At 39.5% G+C, this 16,997-nt stretch overlaps 2 protein-coding genes across 4 annotated transcripts; both read right to left on the bottom strand.

The window, feature by feature from the left end:
• Positions 1-140: 140 nt before the first annotated feature.
• On the bottom strand, positions 141-12,187 carry phtf1 (putative homeodomain transcription factor 1). 3 transcript variants are annotated; one of them, XM_030728698.1, is made up of 17 exons: positions 11,868-12,186; positions 11,589-11,740; positions 10,707-10,763; positions 10,517-10,586; positions 10,130-10,288; positions 8,916-9,096; positions 8,188-8,308; positions 7,663-7,851; positions 7,148-7,399; positions 4,901-5,029; positions 4,262-4,531; positions 4,013-4,144; positions 3,817-3,903; positions 3,348-3,503; positions 3,117-3,212; positions 2,348-2,473; positions 141-883 (listed from the first exon to the last, which is right to left on the bottom strand). In XM_030728698.1, exons 2-17 carry the CDS (start codon positions 11,622-11,624, stop codon positions 863-865), a joined length of 2,082 nt encoding a protein of 693 aa, XP_030584558.1. In that variant the 5' UTR covers positions 11,625-11,740; positions 11,868-12,186; the 3' UTR covers positions 141-862. The 3 variants fall into 3 exon arrangements, with proteins under 3 accessions (XP_030584558.1, XP_030584559.1, XP_030584560.1); XM_030728699.1 differs by having other exon boundaries at positions 11,589-11,680; XM_030728700.1 differs by having other exon boundaries at positions 7,663-7,848; positions 11,589-12,187.
• Positions 12,188-13,057: 870 nt separating this feature from the next.
• Positions 13,058-13,999, bottom strand: ora1 (olfactory receptor class A related 1). Its single transcript, XM_030730266.1, has one exon. The coding sequence runs from the start codon at positions 13,997-13,999 to the stop codon at positions 13,058-13,060; it is 942 nt and encodes a 313-aa protein (XP_030586126.1).
• Between the last annotated feature and the right edge of the window lie 2,998 nt (positions 14,000-16,997).

The following is a 16,997-nucleotide window of genomic DNA, read 5'->3' as shown; positions in this document are numbered from 1 at the left end:
CGTAAAGTTTATAATAGATCTACGACAGCCTGCGCCAGAGGACCCTCCACTTCCCCACCCAATCACAGTGCCCCTGCAGAGGATCAGGCGCAGGAGCAAGCAGGAGAAAAGAGGCGCTAAACAAACACTTAAGGGTGAAAATCATTTTATTTTTTTTAATCTTTCAAACATTTTTTTTTTTTTTTACAATAAGCATAACTAGCTTATTTGCATAGTTACTTTATTCAGCAATACAGACCTCATTATAAAAGGCAGATAGTGGTCAAAGAGCAATGATTTAACAGAACAAGTGCTAAAACCCCAAATAAATAAAACCAACTTAAATGTCCCCTTAAATAGTACAAAAGATTGAAATAAAAGTTGAGTCCTATGGAAAAAAAAAATTAACATCTGGCCACCTATTTTGATTTACTGGCACACTATATTTATGAGGAATATCAGTAAATAAGACTAAGCAAACTATACACATTATCTGCTCATTTACATGCCCACATAAATGAACAAGAAACATTTATAAATCTGGATGCCACAGGAGCCTGGAACGATCTCAGACTTCAGCTTGCTGCTATATTTAACCATTTACAGAACATTCAAGAGTCAGAGGTGAGGCACTGAGCTAGTGGCATGGCTGATGGAAAATGTGATAGCAGATCAGCTGAGCAGCCAGCAATGGCGTGTGTGCGATTGTCAGAGCATCTCAGGCTTGTGAATGACTGATGAAACTCAGCTGGAAGGCACAGATAACAGAATATAGCGTCAGTAGGTTTTGCACACTTTTTGTCGATGAGTACGTGTCCGCAGTAGAGGGAGAAAGAGATTCTGGCCTCCAGTGTCCGACTGTTAGTGGTTTGTAGTTTTCACATTAAGGTTTGATTTTCCACAGCTGGAAATTAAGCAAAGAAGAAAAAAAATGTTATAAAAGAAAAGGTCAATCATTTTAAAGTGCAAAATAACTGGTAAGAGTGCTGCATCACCCACAGTGGTGGGTACACAATTGTCAATAATGAACCTTTTTTTCTTTTTCTTTAGAAAAACAGCCGGTCAGAAAAAGTGGGGTGAAATTAAAGCATTAAAAAGACACTTTAAATCTTTATATAAAAGCCAGTTTATGCAGATGGGTGTTGAAGAGTGAGAAGAAGCTTGCTCCACAGGCTTTGGGGCTACAACAATAAAAGGGAACATTTATCTTGAGCCTGGACCGTGGAACCAGCCACACTATGAAGTGATTTAAAAGTAATCAATCTGTAGTGAATGGGAAATGCTGCCAGGACTGGAGTGATGTGTTCCCTACATTGAGTGCTTGTGTTTTGCACTCATTTGGGCATGTATACAGTGAGTTGTATGAATTTAAGTGGCAGGAAATTAGGGTGTGTATAAGTTGTTCAGTTTTGTTATTGGTGAGAATTGATCTGCAATCTTCCTCACGTGCTGGTTGAAATTAAACTACCAGTTTAGCATTTTGGGAGAGACCCTCCTTACCCCGTATTTATCTGTAAAGCTTATTTACGTAGTATAGTTTTCAATAATATCAATGTCATGTTAGTGCAATAAGAATACAGCTAGAGACATGGAGAAACTAGCTTAGTTTAGCTTTGAATTGCACAACATAAGGACAAGACGATATCGTTAGAGCTGTGCAAAGGTAACATATTAATATAACATTTCTCAATTGTGTAATTAAATAATAAACAGAAATTTTCAAGCCGTGGTTACAGTGTTTGCGTACATCACAGGCTCCAGCTACATACTTATCAAACAGGTATTAAGTGTAGTATAAATTTGTAACTTCAGCTCCCCTGAAACAAGCAAACAAATATATTTCTCATGATGTCATTTATTCATTTAAGTGTTTGCCACTGTGCAGTCTTTGTTAAACACTTAACTTCACTTTTTTTCCCCCTCTTGTTATTCACATCCTAAATATAAGTCTCAGTTTGCACTTTTCCAGTTTGTATGCCAACTAAAGGAACCTTCTAACTTGTTTCAACCAAGGCATGAAGGTTTCTAGGTCAGCACTGTGGGATACTAACAGCTAGAGGGCAACATGCAGCTGTACTTTACAGTTAGCGATCCCTCTGGTGATTTATTATAACTAAGATTTTCAGTTTGAGGCATTATATTGCATTTTAAAAATCAAATTAGTCCAAATTAGAGAAGTCAAGGCTAATGTGAGCAACAGAAATCTGGGAGGAAGAAAATCAAGTTGCAGTGATGAACTTTGATTTTTATTTATTTTTTTGTTACACCATCTGACAGATTAAAAACTCAAGCCCAGACTGATCTGTGAAGTGCATCTAAAAATAATTTTTAGACAAATTTCAACATTTTTCATTATAACTTTACTCACTCTGATGTTGAAACCAAGCAGGTCACTGACCACAGCAGACACAGCAGAGAGAATGACAACTTTGGTGATGTTATAGATCAGAGGGTTCACTGTGAGACCCAGCAGTCTGAATGGAGTATCGAGCTCCTGGAAGATGTAAGGAGGAAGAAAATGTTATCTAAGATTCATGGCATGGGTATCCATACCCTGAGGCTGAAAAGGATCAAAGCCAGAATTTATTAAGGATGAAAAACCACTGACAAAAGGGGCTCCGCTGGGCCTTCATGAGAAATATAACAATTACATATTGCAATACAATCAAATTGATATCATATCATTCAGCACAAAGTCTCAAGGAGATCAGTAGTGAGGAACAAAGGGTGATTAAGCTGATGAATGATCGATAGTGCCAGCAGAGAGATGACATGAGGATAGAAAGGTCCCTTAGCCAGACTTATACTGGGAAGTTTTAATATTTTAATTGTGAGTATTTTCTACATGAGCAGGATAAGACATCACCAACTTTCAATAGGAACTGTATTTATTGCCTTAAAATTAAATGAAGAAAAGGAATCTGTCTGAACTATTGTGCTGGCATGTTAACGTCAAAGCAGTGCAGTGTACACACACACACACACACACACAGCATAACAGCTCTCCTTTTATCTTATTTTGACACCTGAAATGTGCTGTCTACTTAATATTTTAAATACGATCAAACATACGGAGACAATTTCACATTCACAGGAAAGTCAGGCTGCAAAATGCAACAGTCAAAATTCAGGCTTACCTTCATTAGTTTTGTAGCCAGTTTCAAAACATTATTCACAATACTGAGTTCTTCTTTCTTATTGGGCTTTTTCTCCATCCTGAGATACAAATTGATCTGGAAACAAAAACAGTTTTACACACTATGACTTGTACACAAAAGGCCAAGTATTGTATTTAAACCTACATTCAATCAATGTATTAATCAGACAGAGAAATTGCCTGCAACCTTGTGTGTTTTGCACAGCTTTACCTGCTCAGTAAGCAGCACTGAGGAGTTACTATACTTGGAGTTGGTCTCTGAACCCAGCGTGGCAAGCCTTAGCAGAAAAAGGATGAGGGAGGAGCACCACACCATGAGCTCCCAGTTTATGAGAGACTCTAGGAATGTCTTGTGGCTTTGCAGAAGCTGGAAAAAGAAAGCAAGTGTGTTTATATTCACTGACCCCAGCTTTGTTGTTGTGAAAATTGGATTTCTTTGCACCTAACAGAGCATATAAAACACTTCCATCTTAGCTTCATGGCTTATCTTCAGTAGGGTAATATCGATGGTGGCATGTTTTCATTGTACATCCTGTATAATGACAATAAAGGCATTCTATTCTATGTTTTGAGGCTGTCTACTTGTTATTTGATCTCTGTGCCAGACGCGCTTGTATTTGCACATTATCAAATCAATGTTCTCCAAACAAAGCAGATCTGCTGCAGCACATACGACTGACCTGAGCGCAAATGATGAATGAAATGGAAAGCGCTAAAAGGAAAACAGTGGAGACAATGACGTCAACGGAGCGCTGCGGCCCTCGTCTCTGCAAAGCAAAAGCAAATCGATGACACACCGTTACAAAGACAAGTCTACGACAAGCAAAACGCAGCAACAAACACAGACTGGGCATGTTCAAGCAGGAAAATACAAACCCGGAGAAAAGATCGTAGGGACAGCCACATCTTTATATTCTGCACTTTCTTCAGCCTGAAATGGGGAATCTCAGATTTCTTGGCCTTGCGAGCTGAAGTGAGGTGGCTGAAGTACTTGGCAAATAAAAGTCTCTGTTGGGCAGACAGCGACACAAACTGTGAGGCACTGCAGCAGCACTGGAAACAATCAAGTTTAGGACGCAGCTATTAAAATACTTTGGATTCTGCATTAACTGAGTCACCCATCACCTGTTTGTATGTTCTCTCAGCCACACACATCATGAAGAAGACCAGTCCTATGAGGCAGACTCTTTGCATTGTTGTGATGAAGAAAAAGGCATAGGCCTGTGTATTTGGTGGCCCAACTGCTATTTCCATCAGCTCTGACACGGACAGGGAGGTGAGGCTCGACATGTCCAGACGCTGAGCCAAGCGGAAGGCAAAGGGGAGCAGCACCAGAGTGGCAGTCATAAGCCCGCCGAGCACAAGATAGCCCATGCCCTGCTCCGCTAACTTCACCTGGTAATAGGAAACACAAGAAAGGAGGTGTCTAAGACTAGAAACATCTAGTTATGCTGCAATATTTGAATATAATGAAAGTTACAGTCTTTCTTGGATTTCTTTGACAACACATTTTACAGCTTTTCAATTTGCCACATTTGACAGCCAGAATAATAAATTCTGTCACTTTAATAATGTAAAATTTGACTTTTAATTTCTGCCTGCCACTTTATTTTTCGTATAATTTGTGGGAGAATTTCAAGGTGGTATCGCACCACTACAGATGTGACTGCAAATGTAATTATTGCCTTTCAAAGCCTATTTGCAGTTGGTTTGGTTTAAAACGTGCATCACGCTGAACTGTATGTTAAAGAAGAAACTGTGTACCCGTGTGAGGATGATCCCGCTGATCTCCAACACAGACATTTCTGCTTTCTTACACTCGCCCTGCTCCCATATGATGGCACTGACACGGTCCTTGGACGGGTGACACGCCTGCAGCCAAGACAGCTGGCTCTACAACAAAACACCACAGACAACATCCTGTTCATAATTCATGCGCGTATAGCGTGCAATCTATCCTGAAACAGGCCTTTCTAGGGAGTATCTACTCTCCACTATAAACACGCCCCTTTGAGTCAACTGCAAAGTGTCACCAAGAGATGGCGCTTTCTCTACAAAAACTTTAGTTTCAAATTTTTTTGACAAATTTTATGCCTAAATATTTTTTCCTGCTGAAATATAAAAACTTCATAGTAGTTATGTTTTGAAAATGTAAAATAGATGGAGAAAACTTTACAGTCATTTTGACCATTTTGCACTGCAAGATCCACTGCAGACCACCAAACCACAAAGTTCCTCACACTACAGATCCCAAAGCAGATGTGCAGGTTATATCTGATACTGGGAGAACCTAATTTTTAATTTACCGTTTGCTGGGTTGTCTTGCATTTTTTTTCTGTAATATTCTGATTTATGCTATAAATTTCTTTATATTCTCATACTGTGCAAAAGTCTTGAGCCACCATCATTTCTTTTCTTTCTTTTTGCATAGGAGAAGTCAGACTTCCACCTACTGTAATTTGTAAGTGTTATCAAGGCTTTATGAAGGCCTTTGTTCTTAGGACACTGATGGCTTTTGAACACAAACTGAAAATTTCTGTCTGTAGTGGAGGGTCTGTCATTGTTTGGCTTGCATTTTAGCCAGTGTTGCTGGAGATCTTGTCAGAATTCATTTATCTGCACAGAAAAGTCCCCAAAATGCTGACAATGCAGTAAAAGCATGCCTGGATAGAAAAAAAACAACAAACAAACAAACACACAATGGAACACAATCAGTCATGAATTGGCCTCCCAGAGCTCAGACTTCAACATTACTGAAGCAGGGTGGGACCATCCTGACAGAGAACAGAAAAAACGGCAGCCAACATCCAAAGAAGAGCTTTAAATGACCTTCAGGAAGCCCGGAGAACTGTTCCCGTAGATTACTTAAAGAAATTACAGAAAGCTGCCTCACAGAGTTCAGACTGTGCTGAAGAATAAAGGTGGTTATACAAAATATTGACTTTCAAACTCTGTTTAAAACTTACAAACTGCATTTCCATCTCTGCACCTATTTCCTGTAAAATATGAAGAAATTAGTGATTTTATCACTGTACTGTGTAATGAGTGAACCACCAAACTAAAGTGTATTAGACCAGTGTTAACTTTATGGATGTGGAGGCAGGGAAAAGGCCTTTGTACCCTAAATGTGACTGAGGCAGCAAACCTCATGGTGCCTCCAGAAAATGAGATATTAGAAGACTAATAAAATGGCATCTAGACTATTGTATGAATTCCATAAATTTAAGGTTTTTTAAATCTAAGTTTAGCGACAGACACATCAGCGCACTGAGTAAAGCTGAAAGTAGGCGTGCACGACTGTGATAGTTGTCGCTGTGGCTATTTATTTGGAAGTCAGCGTGTCAGTGGTACAGGATTATTCCCTGTAATTGCTCAGGTCCCTCCCCTACACTGAGTCTTCACCCTGTTGTTTAAATGTTTAAAACAGAGCTCCACATATTTCTTTAGAGCAGAGTACACACACACAAACAGCACTGTCGCGCGATCCCTCTGCTTTCTGTCCTATCACATCTAAATGCGCCGTTTACTGAGAGAACCCAGCAATAATCAACTCACGCTTAAATTTCAAATTTACTTTCTGTTTAAAAACATTAGCAGTGGGGTTAAATAATCGTTTTATGCTTTCATGTTCATTAGTCAGCAATAACCATCGAGTGCAAGCAGCTTATTCAGTGTGCACAGCCTCTACATTATTGGCGGGAAGCAAATATCTATCAGTGTTTTCAGAAAGGTTCATCATTATAGAACCCCTGAGCAAATTTAAAATGCATGAATATGCAGCATAGCAGGCTGTAAATGAATGTTCTTCCATTATCTCTGCTCCTCCTGGTGGATACGCAAGACATTACCACCAGTTTTTCTAAATGCTGCTTAGAGGACATTACCACTCGTGGTTGCACTGCCCACGTCACAAATGGGGGATCTTATTATGGCCAATGATCGGCCACGGACCCGCCAGCCACTTTGAGTCGCTGTATCTGTATGTAGCATTTCAGATTTGTTTGCATTTACTCCAGTGATTGCTTGTTGTAGGCTTTCATCATCGTCATCGCTGGTCAGGGCGGCGTTTTGTGGGACGGTCACGCTGGTGTTGCATCTCCCACTATCCTCACTGTCACTGCTCTCTGTGGAGGCAGTATCAGGGCCTTGGAGAAGCTCCTCCCACATCGTGTCGTCGGTGTCGGAGGCAGGACGTGAGCCCACGCTTGGCCTGAGACGCTCCACCTCACGAGGCTTCACTTTGTTGGCAGCTCCACTCTCTTCCTGACCTCAATGCAAACCAGAGACAGTGTTCTGTATACAACATTGAAGTTAGTTCACATAAAATTACTAGAACAAAATTATACAAATTACTATTAATCAATCTGCTGTTTTATTGCTATCTCGGAAACAAATCCTAGAACTTTAAACTGCATCTTGCACATCTGGCTTTACTAATGTCTGTTTCTTAAACTCCCAATCAGAAAAAAAAAAAAAACAACCCATTCTGCAACTCTGATGACAAACAGTGAAGCAATAAGATTTACCTGAGGCCTCGGTGTAGTTATGGGGTTAGGCTTTGGGTGTCTTTTCCGAATAGAAGACACTGGTGCAGCAGTTGGACAGGCTGCGGCGGGGTTTCTTTCCTGATGAGGTGTTTTCACTGGTTGTACTCCTTCCTCTTCCTCACTGGAGAGCTCATCAGATTCCCCAAACTCTGACTTTCCTTTGTTCTGCTAAATAACATCATATATACATATTAACATGTACATGAATTTGATAAACACTGACTGCTCATATGCACGCTCTATTTCTATGCATAAATTGCTATAGCTGCACATGACCAGAGGAGGTAGACTTACACCAGAAAGCATACCTGCTTTTCTACAGTCACAGCAATTAAAAATACTTTTAAGGGAAATTTCAGATCAGTTTGGCACCTACTCATGAACTTTGCTTTTTTTTTTTAATTCTGAAACTTGCTTGATATAGCCGAGAATCAGGTTTTGAGTAATCTATCCATCAAAGCCGACTGACATTCACTGACACCAAAGATTGAGTACAGACTGTACCCTCCTCTCCTCTTCTCTGAATAAATGCTGGGGTTCCTCAAACTGCCAGGAGCCCAGCTGCTCTGCGTCCCGGCTGTTTTTCTTTTCTTCAGATTTCTTCAACCCTCTGCTCTTTCTTGGCCTAAAGGAGAGGAAAATATGATATAAAAAATCAAAGACAAAAGATGGTACATGCAACAGGCAGATCATTATTATTTATATTAGTATATCTTTGTTTGTCTTTAAAATTATAATTAGTCTATATTTAACATGCAGAAGAACATCAGGGATATTCACGGGAGATTTAACATCAGGACCAGTTTTCATGTACAGTGGGATGTGAGAGCCGCATCATATACGATATATGATGTATAGAGAATGCAGAAATCCAGTGAATACAGTAAATCTCTCATAAGCAAATAAAACTGTCCAGCCATCAGTTAAGTAACTTTCTGTTGAGGCCAGTTTTAGTTTTGATTTAGTGTCTGGAGTAGTCATGTTGAATACTACAGTTTTTAATATGGAGATTTTGTTAATAATAATAATAATAATGCAACTTTAAATAAACTAGCAATGATATGACAAATCTCATGTGACGGGCTCTGATGGACTTAACTGCATGGCACAGGTACAAGTTCATGAGTACCATTTAGGGTCTATCTACATGCTTAATGTGGAACTTTATGCATGAGCCAAGAGTGTTAGTATAACCACTGAATACGTGCAGTGCCTAACAATGAGAAACCCACCTCCTCCTGCGCGCTGGGCTGGTGGTGCTGCTGGCAGCTGGACTGCCTGAGGGCCACCGGCTGGACTCAGTCGACACAATCTGGCAGTGCACGGTACCCAGCAGCAGCATCAGACACATGGGTCCAAACACCTCGCTGGCACTTGCCCTAGGGACCTCAAAGTACAGCAGCATCGCTGCCACTGGGGGGAACAAAACATTTTGCAACAGCAAACAAAATGGTCTCTTAGGGGAGACATTATAACAGAATTCATGCTTACTAATGAGGTCTCTTCTGTGCTGCTCAGGTGTGATGGGTAACAAGTTTAGTGTTGCATATAAATGAGTCACTGAATCAAGCCTGCAGCGATAGATTTAATTTCATGAACGTTAACAGGCCAAAAACAGAGCATATTGAGACCTGTGTACTTTATTTATTTAAATACATTTAATCTAACCAACCTAAACAAAAAAAACCTTATTTGTAAAACTGAGTGCTTGTGCCCGGGTGCTTGCAAGCCTAAGATTTTGGAGACACTGTCATGGGAAAGTACTTCTACTGTTTCCACCAATTGCTTTCAGACAGTTAATGTGGAACAGAATTAATCAGTGAGTGGTTGTGAGAGAGAGCTCGCCGCCTTTTTTGGTGGCGGTTAGTGATACTCTAGTCACACTGGTATGAAAGAGTATATCTGAAACCCAAATATTGAACTGCTGGCCAAGTTGGTGACAATCCAAACGACATATCTGGAGAGTTTTTACGTGCCATGTGGCAGCAGCTCTGTGACAGTAAGGCTCCACACTATGTAACCCAGAGCTTTCTTAAGTTTCTTGTGTTTCTTTTATAGTTTATTCTTGCATAGCTTTGCAACTTACACATTTTTCAGCAACTGATATAAAGAAATCTTCCTTTGGGAATTATTAATACTCTACTGATTCTGTGTGCTTTAATTAACGAACCAAACACACAAAGCCATTTAGTCATTCGCTTTGACTTAGCTCTTCCAGCACATGAATGCTGGCTAATGTTCTTGGATGAGAGTTTACTCTTTTTCCAAAACTCTTATCTAAGCAGATATTAAATTATTTCTTCAATACATTTAAAAATGAGCAGAAAAGAAAATTCTCTGGCACATAAACCCTGGTCTATGGTATTTGAACATCTACACTAATATTTAAAGTCAGGTCAGTCTTGTTTGAAGCCTGTAGCTGCAAGATGAGAAGTGGTGAGCTAACCTTGCATAATGTAGAGCATGAGGATACATGAGGAGATGGACTTAGAGGTCACCTGGATCCACCACTGGTAGAAAAATGGGAACAGCAGCACTCTGACCAGACCCTTTCGAGTCAGAGCCGTCCATGGACTCTCTGGTTTAGCTTTGCTAAAGGTGGATCCTGAGGGGATGAAACGGATGGTCTGTTCAAACTAAATTTACTTTAAGTGGTGGAGCGGGGCCAAAGTAAAGAAGAGATTAAACAGAGGTTAAGAAGTGAGGCAAGTAGGGCACTGTAGGAAACATACAAATACACAATGCACAGTGTTTCTGCTTTATGCATGAGCTTACTTATAAGAAAAGACATTTATTTCTGAAGTTGTAAATAACGGTAATTATTTGCACTCACCTCTGACTAAATCAACATCAATGAGGTCTGGCTTGATGTGACCCGTCTTCTTTGGTTTGCTGTCCAAACCCTGTATAAATATTAAGGGTTTCTTACTCAACTTAGAGATCAAACACAACAACAACAACAACAACAACAAAAAAAACCCTACAAAGATTTATTCACTTAAAGAGAAAAGTACATATCTTACATTTAGATCTGCTTTCTCAAGAGATTTCTCCCAAACTTGTTGATCATAGGCCCCGATCTGTAACAAAAAAAAAAAAAAACACTTTCCTAATTATCTTCCACATAGATAAACACAAGAAGTGATAGAACTGAAAATCAAACAAAAACTTTTCGGGCTAAATCTAAGCAAAATTGTGTAAAAATAACCATGTTTCTGCTCATGCCTATCATTAAGTTCTTTTTTAAAATAGTTATCTTTCTCAAAGCACTAAGAAGCAAAGCTGATATCGTAATATATTGTGAGAAATAAGGATGTTAAAGAAAGTAAATGCATTTAAAAATGAATAAGGAAAAATAAATTTTGGAATAGATATTTCAAAATAAATGCACAAATAAGACTTTATTCCTTGCTCTACTGCTTTTGGAACATGTCAGCATTTGTCATTAGCTTGTTTTTTTTCTTTAACTAAACTAGGTTAATAGTAATTTACTAAACAGTAATTGGTTTTACTTTCTTACTGAACAAATAAATAGTAAATGAGAAGTAAATTAGGGTACAAAAGCAAGCAAACAAACAAGGTTTAATATAGCCTCTTTTTTTTGTCCCCCCCAAGTATAGTTTTGATGGGTTCATAAGGACAAAGTCTAATTTGTCTTTGCCTATTTTACATACCAGGAACAACATATGAAAATTAGGTTAACTGTGGCTCAGTTAAAAATTTCCAATTAAAAAAAAAAAAAATCAGTGTTATATAATTTTACTTCCATACATCCCTTAAAATGCCACACACATTATATAGATACAAATTTTTAATGGCAGTGCTACAACATCCACAGTAAAAAGTGAGAATAAAACTGATTAGTTTCTAAATTGCATTAACTGCACTGGATGTGTTGCTCTTACCTTCTCTTGATACCAGGCTATTCTGGCCATTGTCATTAGATACTGGAACCGGTGTACCCGAGTCAGGTCATTTCACAGTAAAGAGAGGACGACTGGGCACAAAGCCAGATGTGTTTACTAAACAGAAAGTTTGCACGAACCCAATACTGAAGCTGGAAAAAAGCAGAACTAAAAGGAGTGGCCCGCAAAGGAAAGCAGATATAAATATTGGTGTGAAACAAGCACCTGTGAACACACAGGCACGCTAAGGGTTAGCTAAAAGTAGCCAAAACAACTTACCTGACACTGAACAGCACTGTGGCTTTGGCACACAGCGGATCAAACCCTTACTGATCATCACAAACCGCTCGTTAACACGTTGTTGTCATCAGTTTCAGGCGCGCTGCAGCGTCTTTTTGTCAAATTAAGCTATTAGCTACGCTTACGTCTGCTTTACCTCTTCCGCCAAGTTTCGACGCGGATAATCTTTGCAAATGTTACATTTTAACTGCTATTCTTCTAATATGCATGCGTTTACTTGTTTATTTCAGCTGTTTAGTACTTTTTTAGCTTGTTCTTCCGCTTTCCTTTTCCGGGGTTTGTTGTGTTTCTGAATTAGCGCTTAACTTTCCCCAAGCTTTGTCTCTCAGGTAGAAATTTCAAGCTATCCAAAGAGAAAAGCCTTTCAAATGTGTATATAAAACTGTCAAACCTTGAGAAATTAGCATTAGCTAAAACTATGGACAGAAAATATACGTTCGTATATATAGTTCAGTGATGAAACTTGTACACCTGAATAGGGGAAGCGCTACCTGAGAGTCAAATCCGAGGAAAGATAATACTCAATGTATTCCTAACATTTCGGCCAATGAGAGCGCAGCTACGTTAGAAACGCTAGTATCAACTATATTCCTGTTTAATCCTGTCTTTTAGAAAATAATATAGCAGCATTTTAACAACTAACGAGGGCAGTCTGTATTTTTTCACATTATTTAAAATTTTTAAAGGAACTTTTCCAAAAGGCAGCACATGTTGCAAATCCCCCGTTTTTTGTTTCTGGCCAAGTGACAGTTTAAGGGTTTTGATTTTTTCTAGTGACATCTCAGCCATGTTTAAACTCGAGTCCTATCAAATATGTGGGAAAATGTGCAATATAGATTCCCTGAAGAAAGTGTTATGTGTGAAAGTGCTTCTATTCCAGTTTAAATTAGTTTTGTATGAATCCAGGGATAATGAGGGGGTATCTGGCATATTTGACTTAAAAAAAAATGCCGTCTCTCAATTAACACACACATCCGTAATTTAATTATAATTCTGATGAAAAATATTAAGAATGCACACTAGAAGCCATGCAACACTACACCTCAACTACTGCTGTCTGAAGAGTTCATTGCTTAGCTAAATAACAGTCTTCTCAAAATGTTAAGGTCTAATAGAATGACTCTGCTGTCTAGCAGGTGAGTCGGCAAGCTGTCAAGATAGAGACAGAGTCATTTGTCATTCGACTCTTGAGTGTCCGCTGGTGGTTGGTCGTGCTCAGCTGCACACACGATCTTCGTCTTGACCTTTTTGTTGGAGGAAATGATAAAGTAGGGGCTGAGAGAGGCATAGCACGAAGAGAAAAACACTCTCATATCAGCCACCACTGGTGACACTTTTGCCACCGTCAGCATGTAAATCCAGATCACATTATCAATCCCAAAGAATACCACATAGAGGACTACCAGGGTGAGCACCGTTTTGGCTGCTCTAGTCTCTGCCCCTCCACCCTGAGAGCGACGGATCCCTCTCACTTGGTGGCTGTGGCGGTGGAGAAGCAGCAGGATGTAAGAGCTGGAGCCCACCATTAGGGCAACAAATGCAAAATCCCTCACTGAGACAGCCACCCCATTAATCACGTAGGATAAGTTGTCTCTGAAGTCCACATGACAGAAGCCCAGATTTAAGGTGAAGGCAGGGACAGTACCATTTCGTGGAGCCATGGAGAAAAAAGGAGCTGCTATGCATATGGCCATATTGAAGAGCCACAGCCCTGCAAAGGTGGGGAGAACCAGGGAAGGAAGCGCAGGCTTCAGCCTGGACAAGTAAGGCCCAGGGGGGGTGATGGTCACTGCCTGAAACACACTGAGCATGCAGGTGATGCAGACTGACAAAGCCCGGCTGATGCGGTAGGCATAGATTACTATCTTACAGCCGGGATCATTCAGTAGGTCCTTCAGCCCGAACACAGTCATCGTTTGGGGGACACAACGGGTCAGCAGCAACAGCAGGTTGGCGAAGGCCAGGTGGCACAGGATCATGTCCACAGGAAGGAGCTTCGGTTCAGTGCAAATGATGTGGGCGTATGCCAGCAGCACCACAGTGTTCCCTAAAATGCCCATACCTGTTTGCAAGAGGAAGGAGACCCCTTTGATGGTCACACACAGATCCATGACAGCAAAGCCTGCAGTGGTCATGATTTGCAAAGCAGAAAATGAAAACTGTGATAAATACTATGCATATTACATTTATCTTCCAAGTTGGTCAGATGATATAAAACCAGATAACAGGAATATAATTGTAACATCTGTAGTGAAAATGATGCCCACCTGAAGTTGCGGAGAAAAAGTAGTGTGTAGTGAATTAAGTGCTGAAAGGCCTTTATAAGTATAATATATAATCCCAGATGCCCCTCAAGACTATTGGCCAAGATTTCACTGTTCAGCCCACAGTTTGTGAAGTTAATGTAACAAACCAAATATGACTCATAGTCTCAGAGGACAAGAACCACAAAGGAAACAATACCCCCATGGATGCTGAAACTTTATTGGCTTCATATAGCTTTCCACCACTATCTGGCTTATATGAGATCCATAATTAACATGTTCTCAAAGTTGAGGGGAAAATATAGAGTCTGTGCCCAAAAATATACCAATACTTCTAAAAAGTAAGTAGTAGCAGTGAAGGACCATTAAGATAGGATTTAAAATGAAAAAGAGCTCAAATTTAAAAGATTCTAACATGATTTTTCTAACTCAATCTGATTACCATTAATTTTGAAATAATGTTGAAAATGCTCCAGAGGGGTCATTTCAACAAGCACAACATAAAACAGACAGGTTTCCACATGTATACTTTCTGTACATGTGGAAAATTGTTTTACGACAGTTTTCTCAATATTCTAATATTTACGCTCTTTCAAAGATTCAAGAGGAGATTTAAATTTCCGAGTTTAGCCTGGGAAAATAACTTCCTCGTGTAAACTCTTAAGTGTTATTTCCCTGCACTCTGAAATATCATAAAACCATTTCCCTGTGGAGGTAAAAAAAAAAAAAAGGGTTGATTGACCATGTGGAGACAACAGTGAGTGGTTACTGTTTACGCAAAAGCAGCCTCATGATGCTCCGAATGAGCCATCAAGAGGCTTTTACACGCACAGCTGGTGCTTCAGGGTGCGCTCCTTTTCTCCATCATGTCCTGGGAGCACGTCAAAGACACAGAGGAGCAAAACAATTAGCCATATAACAATGCATGTCTGCACTAATTGGAGGCACAGGGACAACCAGCCATTATTAATTTATCTTGTAATTCTCAGCACTGACATACACTGCAACAGAAGTTTGTTATAAATATCCAGGTTTTATAACCATCTAAACTGAAAACAGCACATCTGTCTTTATAAGGACTCTAACCCGGTCAGTTATTTTAGACTGTGTGCTGAAACAGTGTTGTTTGAGAAGCTTGCTTTCCCCATGGGTGGGGACTTTTGGAATAAACAATCGCTACATGTGTTTTTTATTTCCCCGAGTGTGTGTGTGTGTGTGTGTGTGTGTGTGTGTGTGTGTGTGTGTGTGTGTGTGTTTTTAACATGTTTATATGTTCAGAGAGCTAATTAAAATGGCAAGTTCAAGCACGTTCTTCTCAGGGGACTGCAACAGTACGCTTCATAGCAAGTTTAAAGTTTTTTTTTTTTTTGACATGAGATACATTGTAGCTGATGTAAACTGTTTTTTTTAGCTTTGCAATAATTCAATTTTATAGTCTGACAGAATAATAGGTATACAAGCACGATAAATGGACTAGCACCTATATAGTGCCTTTCTACTCATTTTTGAGCACTTGAAGCGTTTCTTCTACCATCATACATTCATGCAGTGCATTTTTTTTTTTTATACCTAAGCACTTTTATCTAACATTCACACTCTGATGGATGCATCGGGGGCAACTCTGGGTTTAGTATCTTGCCCAAGGATACTTCAATACATGGACCAGAGGAGCTGGGAATTGATTCTGATTGGTATATGACCTGCTCTACCAGCTGAGCCACAGCCGTCCTCAATGTGTTATGTTATATCATATCAAATACTAAAGACACCATCATGGACATTACTATTTTAAAGATCTTTACAAAATGAGAACAATCAGCACATCATTTACTTAGGCTCAGATTATACTCCCTTGTGGACAGCTACAGACACCAGGGATGTATCACTGTCCATCTCATGCTACTTTCTACCTTTGTGACAACTGCTTTGAGGTCAAGTGCATAGTTGTGTAGTGGCCTTTTGACAAGTCCATGCAGTTGCAGCAATATGGAAGGTGTGCAAATGTCATGATGAAACTGATGTCACTAGGACACAATATGACCCTTGCAGTGCCTCGTGCACGTGTCATGTGACAGTTGTAGAACTGGTCGTAGTTTATGTAAATGCATTCTCAAACTCAGGTCCCTTCTTAGGTGTTTAGCTCATTTTAGTTAGGAGAAATGTCACTTCTCAGCCTTTTGCTCCTTTAAATATGCCGGTGAGGGCAAAAATCTTTGGGTAGAGGGGATATTTAATCTTTCCAACAGAAAGAAAAATGCAGTTTAGGAAGCTTTTGGCTTGGCAGCCTCTCAAGGCGATGGGGACAGGTGACCTCCCATCACTTTACATTTCCTTTGGCTTCATCATCTAAAACTCATTAACTGTAAACTCTTAGGGAACCTAAGTTTCATTTTTTTCTATCTTTCAATACAATAAATTCAATACAAGCAAGATAAGTGATACTGATGTTTATGCCTTACTGTCTGTCCAAGCTGTTTCTGTTTTAATGATGTGAAATAGCTAATACAAGCTGGACCAACCTTGAGAAAAGCAGCACATCTGCACTAAATGTCCAATACCCAGAGCTGGCATGAATAAAAATGGTGAATATGCAACATGGTAAATATAGATGGAAACATACATATATAAGAACCATAAGAATTAGACTAGAAGAAAGGCAAGTAAGTCCTGGAAAAAAGATGAAAAACATGAAAAAATGATCCAGTTTCATCTGGCTGGCTTTCAATGAGAGACAAAAAGAAGACAAAATTACATTTAAGGTGGAAATTATTGTCAGCACATACATTCTACTTATGGTGTTCAGAATATCTAATCAGGTTGTTTTGAATGCGGTTGTTTTGAATGC

The sequence above is a fragment of the Archocentrus centrarchus genome, chromosome 5 (genome assembly GCF_007364275.1).
Source record: "Archocentrus centrarchus isolate MPI-CPG fArcCen1 chromosome 5, fArcCen1, whole genome shotgun sequence".
NCBI classification, from domain to species: Eukaryota; Metazoa; Chordata; class Actinopteri; order Cichliformes; family Cichlidae; genus Archocentrus; species Archocentrus centrarchus.
Note: the sequence above shows the minus strand (reverse complement) of the source record. Positions and strands in the feature narration are given on the sequence as shown.